The sequence below is a fragment of the Ascaphus truei genome, chromosome 4, assembly GCF_040206685.1.
Source record: "Ascaphus truei isolate aAscTru1 chromosome 4, aAscTru1.hap1, whole genome shotgun sequence".
Lineage (NCBI taxonomy): Eukaryota > Metazoa > Chordata > Amphibia > Anura > Ascaphidae > Ascaphus > Ascaphus truei.
The window spans coordinates 78,022,921-78,033,385 of NC_134486.1; the positions used below are offsets into that span (position 1 = coordinate 78,022,921).

The 10,465-nt window shown below is 42.9% G+C and overlaps 1 protein-coding gene across 1 annotated transcript; it reads left to right on the forward strand.

The window, feature by feature from the left end:
- The first annotated feature begins 425 nt into the window (after positions 1-425).
- On the forward strand, positions 426-10,237 carry LOC142492264 (uncharacterized). Its single transcript, XM_075594933.1, has 3 exons — positions 426-462; positions 8,826-8,903; positions 9,267-10,237. The coding sequence occupies exons 1-3, from the start codon at positions 426-428 to the stop codon at positions 10,235-10,237; spliced, it is 1,086 nt and encodes a 361-aa protein (XP_075451048.1).
- Positions 10,238-10,465: the final 228 nt, after the last annotated feature.

Sequence of the window (10,465 nt, forward strand, 5' to 3'; positions counted from 1 at the left end):
TAACTTGCTGGCTGTCGAAAAATAACATTGATAGAGAACAGCAACTAAAGAAAGCAATATACACGGTAAGATTATTAATGTGGTGGAATATGAGAGTTCATAATATTTATAAATATTTAATAAAGGAAGCTTGAAGAATGAAAACACAATATCATATTCTACACACTAAGCAGAATTATTTAAACTTTTTTCTGCACTGTATTATTTTGGTTCTTAACCATTTGAACAAAAATCAGAAGTGAATGGAGCTACCACAAGCCAAGAATCCGTCATGGGGAGCTCATGCATGGCTGGAGTCCAGGGACTGGGACAGGCAAGCAGGCGGGTAGTGAGGGTTCGTGGACAGGCCAAGATCAAAGTTAGGCAGCAGAGAATCTGTGTCGGGGTCACAAGCAAAGGTCGAGGCAGGCAGCAGAGAGGTAGCAATGGTCAGCAACAGGCGGAAATCAGGACTGGAGAGAAGTAAGTGTAGTGAGTTCCAAAACGGAGCTGGTAACAAGAATAGCCATTGGTATCAGCAAGTGGCAGCGAGCTTAAGTACCCCGATAACCACAATAAACAGGCACTGGAAGTAGGAAGTGAAGGTCTCATACACGACTGGCTGGAGATGAGGGACAGGTGCTGAACATTACGTAATTACTGGAGCAGGCTCAGAGAGTTCTCTGCAGGCAACAGGCAGCAGGTAACAGCAGTTCCAGTGGCAGTCACACCAGGGAAATCACTGATGGGATTGCACAGGATCTCGTAAGGATTAGAAAATGTTAAAATGTATTTTATTTAGATCATGGTGAATTATAAAAAATGAACAAAATGTCTTCCTACGCGTTTCACATCAAACAGTGCGTTTTCAAGGAATAACAATACTGGGTAGGAGGTCACATTAAATACCTTCCACCAGGACATTACATCGCAATTAAAAAACAACTAAAAACAATTAGTGTGGAATAATGAACCTGGAATGTCACAAATCAATTTCATATATATAATAAAAATTGTAGTATAATCTCGGCAAGGAAGAATTCTCACATATCGATTAAATCATTATTAAGTTCACGATAACGATTGAAATCCATATACTGTATATAGTAACAGATAATCAACTGATGTCATAGTGTATAGTAAGTAATGGGCTGTGCATTTCACAATGTATAAAAAGGATATCAGTTAATTTATTGTTCTGTCAATTATGTAGGTATGAAAAATAATTATAGCCCATATTCTCACCTACCATGCTGTCTGTCTTTATGACTATACATCTAGAAGGTAACTTATTGATCTTGTTACAATGTTAATATTCTGAAGTTTGCAACATGGTGATACCATTTCCAATTTAAAGAGCAAAACTGTCTCTTGATAGTATAACATCCAATATGAATTAAGACACTTAGGTAACAAGACTGGATACCTCCGAATTATAATAAAGGTTAAAGATCTCTTACCATTTGTCACTGTAGGAGATGTGTGCAGTGGTTTTAAAAACAGGAGACATTTTTAAGGGGAAATCAAAATAGGCTTTTATTTAGCCAGAGCCTTCAAAACATATTACAGAAAAATAGGGGAGCGCTATTAACTATAAATGTGAACTCAATCAAAGTGCTGTTGCAATATTATTCAAAGAGCAATAGACATACATTGTGTATAACTGAATAATAAAAAATTGTGCAAACGAGATTCTATGTGCAAATTTTACAAATTATGTTAAGAGTATAAATTGCCTGTGCAAATAACATTTGTAACAAAGTACATAATAAATATATAAATATGTGGACAATCTGTGAGGTGATATTTTTTGTGTTACAGTATATGAGTAATTTCAATATATAACCATTGAGGCACAGATCTAGAAGTATTACCCACAGTAATCTTTCTCCAGGGTCTCAAGGATAGTGAAGAAAGGAGAGATTCAAAGGTGCAGAAAAAACAAGTGTATTTATACAGCTTGTGCAGATTCCAGTAATCACACTCACATTTTGCAATAATCCTACATTCAATGTACAGGGGTCATTGGGGGTCTCCTCTCGTTGGGACTCAGAAGTCAGGAGTCACTGCATGCTGGGAACTGTTCGACCTTCCAGTGTATCACTGCGGAAGGGCATAACCTTGCCCACAGTGAGCTTCCCACAGTGAGCTTCACACGGCCGGTACTCTACTAAGATCCCCCCCCACACACGGAATTTATCTTGGGCTCATCCCACCTCTCGACCAGGCCAGAAGACCAAATATGTGACACTGTCCATCCTACTCCTGCCACAGGTAGGATAGCCACTACACTTGATCTTAGCCAAAAGGCCAAGAAGCGATGAAACCTATGATAAATTCCTATAATATATTTAAACTATTCATGGTTGGTATTTCTTGGATATATTATAGATACTGCAGACGGCTAATTTGTATGTCCATTTAAAGCCCTAGTCTCAGGCTTTGTCCCCGCTGGCGCTGAGCTTGCTCATGCAGGGGAAGCTGAGTGCGCTAGAGAGTATAAAAAAATTGTTTATCTAAGCGCAGAGCGCCGGTGAGCGTGTGCGCACGCGCATCACGTGAGCGGGGACTTGCATATATATTTATATGCAAGTCACTTTGCCAGGCGCCGCCCGCTCAGCGAGCTCAGCGCTAGCGGGGACGCAGCCTTACTTAGGTAGTAATTCTTTATCGCCGAAGTGACAGTTGAAGTGTATGGGGATTTTTAGTCAAAACTTCCCAAATAGCCGCTTTGGTGACTATAGATGTAACCCTGTTTCCCCCCCCCCCATATCGCAGATATAGTGTGGGTGCGGAGAACTTAGTGTTACCAGGTGTGGTGCTTTACCTGCTTGGCTCACAGGAGGGCTGAGCTTCCGCCACGGGGAACCTGGGGCAATTATATTAAGAGTAATCCTGTACTCGGTGCAGCGCCTCCACCTGCGATGGCTCCCACCAGAGGGGGAGTGGTTCCTCGCAGGAAATATATATATATCACTCCACACGTAGATAAAACAATCAATGACTTTACTGGCAGGCAATCTCATACACAGGCACCTATATTTAACCGGTGTCCCTCCCTAGAGGCGACACTATACACGGCGTCACGCAGGACGCTACCTCCACCTCCTCCTTCACCTCCTCCCTACACAGTAAGAATGATATGTGTGACTGCGCAGCCACTATGTCCCTTGTGAGTGTGATAGACCTTGTTGGTGCACTTGTAGATTTAGAGTACCTGCCGAGCACTCCCGTTCTCGGATCTGCAACTGGCTTCACAAAGGATCCGGCGACCGAAGAACACCGGAACCCCTCTCCAGGACGATCCACCCAGGATAGCCTCTGCGGCCGCAATGAAGAACGGTGCCCAACCTTCTGCACGGATGCGCAGCGTAACCAAAGAAGTCCTTAACTGACTCCGTGAACCAACGTGACACTCGCTGTACTATAGGCCGTCCCTACAGCACAGCAACCTTGCATGACTTTCAGGGGAACTCCTAGGGCCTGCGGGGTCGCCTATCCTATGCAGGTATGTCCCTGCCCCCCCTCACGCTACTTGCCTCTCCTAATCCCTGCAGCACGCACTGCAACCTGACACTATGCCCTCTTGTCCGCCCTCACCACACTGACCGCTGTGACCGGACAATAAGGCACCTCACGAACCTAAAGGCAGAGTCCCTAATCTAGGGCCATCCCTTGTCAATTACCCACTAGCCTGGTGGTGAGTTGGGGCCTACCTGGGATTGGGAAACCTACCTGGTGCAGAAGCTTCACTTGCTCCCTACACCCTTCCTGCTCCCTCCTAGCTCCCAGCTCCAACTGCCGTTCTGAAGCACGTGGAAAGTATCTATTCTCCCCCTCTAGGGAGATCCTAAGCCCTATTGGCTCCCTGGCATCACGTGGGGCACGCAGAGGCTCAGGGGACTCGTAGTCCCTGCCTGGAGCCTTCCCTGGTAGGCTAGGGTTTCGCGGGCTCTGCAGGGCCGCCGGGGACTTACTGCGCATGCGCGACCTGCATCAAGATGGCGGCGCCCTGCTCGGGAACCGCCGGGGACCGCCGGAACGGCAACGCGCTCCCTGCACTGGCCCCCACGCTCCAGAAGTGCCGGCGGGTCCATCGAGTGACCCGCGGCAGCGGAGAACACAGGTGAGGGGTCGCGGGCCAGCAGACACCCACGGGGGACCTGGCTACATAGAATAAGGCCCTGGATCATCATCATTAACTTAGAGGCATGCAGTTAAAGATAAGGGCCAATAGATAGGTCATAGGATGAAAAAGTCTAAGTGTAATTTATGTCTCCATAACTACCTGTAATACCCTTAATTAATAGATGCCTTGAAAAGCATATTCCTTCATCAGACATGATTTGTCATTTAACACTCTGTTGATAATCCTACCTCCAAACCTCTGCTCAACTTGTACACGGTTCATAAAACCAGGAGATAAAAACGGTATTATTTTACATTTATGGCAGCTATAACTAATCTACCACAAATGTCAAGTAGTTACAACTTAATGAATTCCAGCTCATTTAACCATATTAATGACATACAGTATTTTAATAACAGAGACCTTTTTTCTTTTTTAAAGGAAAAATCCAAGTATAAAATTAAAAGTACTCAGAGCAAGGTATTGCAGATCGAATAAAGAAAGGCATTTGTGCCAAAGTTATTATCATCATCTATTTATAAAGCACCAACAATTTCTGATATGCAGGGCAATGAAGGCAGGGACGGCATCGGGGGGGGCACCGGGCCATCTTTCCTGGAACATCTGGGATCGGCTGGGTGGTGGTATCCCCTCTGCTCAACAGTGCCCATCCTTCCCGCTGAACAACCTGGGCCCAGGTGTAAAACCTCTCTCATGAGCCCAGGGAATGGAGGTGTGGAAGACAATGGCCGTGACTTGTTTAAGATTTTACATATGGGTGATTAACGCTTTATTTGAACAAATTCCGACACAAAAAGTATTGGGGTAAATAATTTTTATTATTATTATTAGTTTGCAAGCATGGTGAGCCGAGACTTGGAATGGGTTTGATTTCCTCTGACTTCTGTAATATAACTTTGTATTCAGCAAATGCTTGCACAGCCCTAGCCCCTCTCTATGCCCTTCCCCTTATTTTTATTGGCTCTCTGATAAGGGCGGGGTTTAGGGTAAAACGCCACCTTGTCCAGGGAATTTGTAATGAATTTCCAGAGAAACCAAATGTGTTTTTTTTAATTTTTTAATTAAAGTTACAGTAGCTTAAGGAAGTCAATTAGATTGTTAAATTATTTACAAAAGGTTGTTTTTTGGCAAGTTATGTGAGATTGCACCACACAAGGAGAGAGTCCTGTTAAGTATGTAGTTTAGCATTAAACCTTCTGATTTGTCAAGGCGTTTCTCAGGAACACGTCAGCGTACCAGGACCCTGTTACTTCTTAAACTGTGTTGTTTACTGAACGTACAACATGTAAATTGGACAGTACATGCAGAGTGCTTGATATCAGTGTTGCTGAGTCTGCTGTCTTGACAGAACTGAATTGTAACATAACAAGACACCCAAGGCACTCCCTAAAATCTTGCATGATGGTACTACTTTTTAAAGACACAGTTACATATACATTTTCCTTCTTAAAGAAAGGTTATCACATAAGTTCAAATCTTTAATATGAAAGTTAACACTAAGGGCCTCATGCAGTAAGCGACGATTATGTGAAATCGGCAAGCTTATCGATTAGTCATGTTATTGGCGTTTTTCCCTCTCCGTATGCAGTAAGTGCCGAATACATTCAAAATCAACCAGAAAACAAATCCGCCCACTCTCACGATGATGAGCCGATCACACACAGGTGTATCGGCGTGCGTGGCGGGGTGCTGTTAGGTTGCACAATCACAAATCTTGCTGAATCAGGCGAAACAAGCATGTTTTTGATTGCGCGCCATATTTAAAGGCAACGTGTACTGCTAATCATTCTCTGTGTTGTTGGGAGTGAGAGAGAGAGAGAGACGCACAGAGCTGGACGATTGAAGATTTGCATATTGACTGAGAGACTTGTTGTGTATTGGGTGAGCTTTGTCCTTTGTTGTTTTGTTTACATCTTTGTCTTGTTTTATATGTGGAAGTGGGTCGTGTGATTGCCTGTACATTTCTTGTCTGTTTTTTGTGAGTGCTGGAAGTATGCCCGCAAAGCGTGGGAAGAGTGATGCTGGTGGGAGTGGGAGTGCTACTCGTGGGAGTACGCGTCGGAGTGAACGTTCTGTTCAGGGGAGTGATGTTGCTGGTGCACCGAGTGGTGTTGCTGGGAGTGGGAGTGCTGTTGTTGGGAGTGGGAGTGCTGGTGCTGCGAGTGGTGTTGCTGGGAGTGGGAGTGCTGTTGTTGGGAGTGGGAGTGCTGTTGTTGGGAGTGGGAGTGCTGTTGCTGTGAGTGGGAGTGCTGGTGCTGGGAGTGGGAGTGCTGTTGCTGTGAGTGGGAGTGCTGGTGCTGGGAGTGCTGGTGCTAGGAGTGTGAGTGCTGGTGCTAGGAGTGTGAGTGCTGGTGCTAGGAGTGTGAGTGCTGGTGCTAGGAGTGGGAGTGCTGGTGCTGGGAGTGCTGCTGGTGGCGCAGTTGCTGATGGGGTGTCTGGTGGTGGCGTGCTTGCTGGTGGCCAGCTTTTGGAGGCTCTTCCATTGGAAGAAGGAGAGTCCAGTCAGCACCAGCCAAGCTCTGACCCTAAACCTGCTCGGAAAAAACGTGTGGAGAAGCCACGTAATCCTCGCTTCAATGACCAGGAAAATAGGGCTCTTGTCACTGGCATTCTGGAGCACTATGACAGTCTCTATGGACATTTAGTAGGTAAGTGTAACTTTACATTTATTATTCAAATACATGTGATCCTAGGTCATCTGAGTTTTGTTCATATGCAAATATGGGTACACAATATCTTTCTATGTTCATTAGTGTGGAAACACAGCTTTTTATCATGCCTTACAAGGACAAATAAACACAGGCGGTCAATTTGCCAGAACTGCATACAATATGAATGCAACCTTGCTTACATGTATAGGTTTAGTAGTGAATGCTCATGTGCTGCACATATTACACATAAAACAGCATGTTTGCTATCTCTTGGAACAGCTAGCAGTGTAGGAAACTGGTGCTTATATTATTATTAATTTACCTCATATCTTTTATATGTTTTTCAAGGGCGGACAAGTGCAGCAAGCAAAAAAGAAATGTGGGACACAATAGTCATTGGTGTCAATGCCTGTGGGAATAGTGTCAGGGACAAGTATCATTGTCGGAAAAGATTTGATGATATTAGGTCCAAATTGAAAAAGAAAATACAAGACCAACGCGTGCATGCTACTGGCACTGGAGGTGGGCCCACACCACAACGTCTCATATTGACTCCATTGGAGGAGCTGCTTCGGCCAAAATTACTTACCGTCGTCGTGGAAGGCTTGGCTGGTGACCGTGACATTGGAATTTATCCGTCACAATTTCCAGCAGGTGATAAATATTACTGTACTAGGCGTGTCGTTGCTTACACTTATTTTGCATATTTACACTGCTTTTTATACTGTCTTCACAATATAAGCATACCTGCATCTATATATGTATATGTCTGATTCTGTATATATATATCTCAAAATAGACATATATGTAGTAGTCCTACTAAAAGCAGTAACTAATATAGCACGTGCCATTGCGTGCTCATTTACATGTGAATTCCCAAAATGCATAGCTGCAGTGGAAGCAATTGATGGTGGGCGAAGATGGGGAACAACAGGGTAGTACACATGTGTAACACATGTTCATGAGAAATTATTAGTAGCTACAGGTACAGAACAGAAATATGTATCATATTATTGTGTATTTTATTGATTTTACTCCGACAAACATGACATTACTGCCTATTTTAAGCATGCATCAAAGAAATTGCATGTAACGGCCTACAAACATCACTGGCACTAACACATCTATAGTTGCTTATGAAAAGGTCCATTTTTGCTTTATGTCATATACAGACAGCATAATGAGGCACACGTATCATATGTTATGTCATTGTTTTCATAACTTAAACACTGCAGATGACTACTTAGCTCATCTACCATTGTGTTAAAGCAGCTGCAATTAATATCTCATCACAGCATACACTTCAACAGAGGGGGTGGGGTTCAGCACACACACTAATTACAGCCTCATTTCACGGTCAACTTAGTTCACACCATTTGCACCTGTTTCAAGTCATTGAAAGGTGTGGCTGATTAGGCTTTTTGGGGAAGGGAATACCTTTCTTACAACCTGAATAGCACAACTGAAGTTAATCACACTCATTTGAAAGCTTAACTCTAGCTACTAAATGCCCCAACAACTCATTACTTATCAAAGCGTACGTCACACATTAGTTCACTCATATCTATAGTTGAACTACTATGAAAGACACATTATCACACACTGCATGTGTTGTCTTGTTGAGTCACAGCCACATTCAGGTGTGCCACATCTTCGATTAATGTACCACACATATCCTCTACCAAAAACAACACTTTTTGCAATATGACCACCTTCATGATAACCATTGTGAATGGTCATCTCATGATAGTTATGTACATTATGATACTGATATCACTACACAACATATGATTTTTATGTACTCATTTAATCTATTTATCCTCACGCATTACTGCAGAAACATAGTATGTTGTATGTTAGGGAACTCAAAAATTCTAAGTACACAGGCATGTACAGTGTTATTACAACTATTTATGTTCACTTTCACACACATTTTCGGTTAAGGAACTGATGTTGTTAGTTAATCATAAATACAGAACATACAATAAGTGTTTGTTCAATATTTACACATGTAAATGTAAAACTTATGTTATTGTTATATATAGTTGCCCCTGGAGGACATGTGTCACCTGAGATGGAACAAGTGTCTTCACCTGGGTCAGCCAGCTCAACACTACTAGAAGGTGAGTGTATCATTTGCTGGCCATATAATATGTGCTCTTCTATATGTTATGTTGTCATGTGCATTATTTGTTTTGCACATCTTCTTTAAATAGGATTACTTAGTGTCAGTGAAAATTAAGTGTAAGGCAACATGTATTGTGTTAGTGATGTTAATTATCATGTAGGACTTCTGAGTTTAGAGCAACTTTTCATTCATTCATATTTCATACTGAGTCCAAACATTATTCGTAAGTCAAGGTAGTTTTTAATGAGGTTATAAAACGTATGCTAACATGTTAGGTGTTACTTAGGACACAGTACAATTACATAGTAACACAGCATACATTAACATGCCATTTAATAATGTGTACATTTCTTTTTAGAACATCATGGTGATGAGGATGATGAGTATGATGAGGATGACGCCACAGAAGAGACTGAAATACAATCATGTGACCATGAAGAGGTGCCAATAGAAACTGTTGTACCGCCAAATCGTCCATCAACTTCCACATACGATGCAATTGTAGCTTCAGAGGGAAAAATAGTGGACGCAGAAAATCGTCGCCATTCAGACATGATGACAGTGCTGGAAAGGATGATTGGACTGCAGGAAGAAACAGTATCACAATTGGCACATCTCCACAGAGTCTTCATTGAAGTGCCTAAACAGTTGCAAAAAATCAACACCTCATTCGAAGCATTAGTTGTTCAGCAAACACAAGCTAATTACTGGAGAATGACTAATGTACCACAATTCAACACCTCCCAGCCAGGATCTGTTCATGCAGGTCAGTTTTCACCACATTCATCTGATATTCATTCACCAGGCCCAAATGTTACCGGTCAAGTAGCAGACATTGCTGTGCAGGTTCCTGATGACATCCTACCGCTGCCATCTGTACAAATTCAGCAGCAGACACCTACAAAGGAGGCGACAAAAACAAAACAAGACACACATGAAACAGACCAACCATCACTTGTGCAGTGTATACCAACTTGCTCACATGTGTCATTGGGCACAAGCCCTGTCCGTGAACAGTCACTACCCAAAAGCCCTGTAGGTGAATCGCTGCCCAAAAGCCCTGTAGGTGAGTCGCTGCCCAAAAGCCCTGTAGGTGAATCACTGCCCAAAAGCCCTGTAGGTGAGTCACTGGCCACAAGCCCTGTAGGTGAGTCACTGGCCACAAGCCCCGTAGGTGAACAGTCACTGGCCACAAGCCCTGCCTGTGAAGTGCCAGAGGCCACTCAAAGTGGCTCTGTTGTGCCTAAAGTTGGTGGCAAAAGAAAAAGGAAAATTCAAGAGACAACAAGCAGGCCTGTTACTCGCTCGCAAAAGGAACAAAAAAAATAAATGTTATAATTCAGAAAATATGTCTTTGGCCTTGTTTTGTTGACTTCAGATTATCTAATTACTATTGTATGTATGCTGAAGACTGTGTTGTTTCCAAACTTTCAACTATGTTCTTGTACACGTGAAGTTTTGGAAATGTTAACACTCATAATTAATTGTGTTATAAATATTTATGTTGTAATCGTCTGTTCAGTAATGGTCCACCAGGAGCCAGTTGCTAAGTTTAGA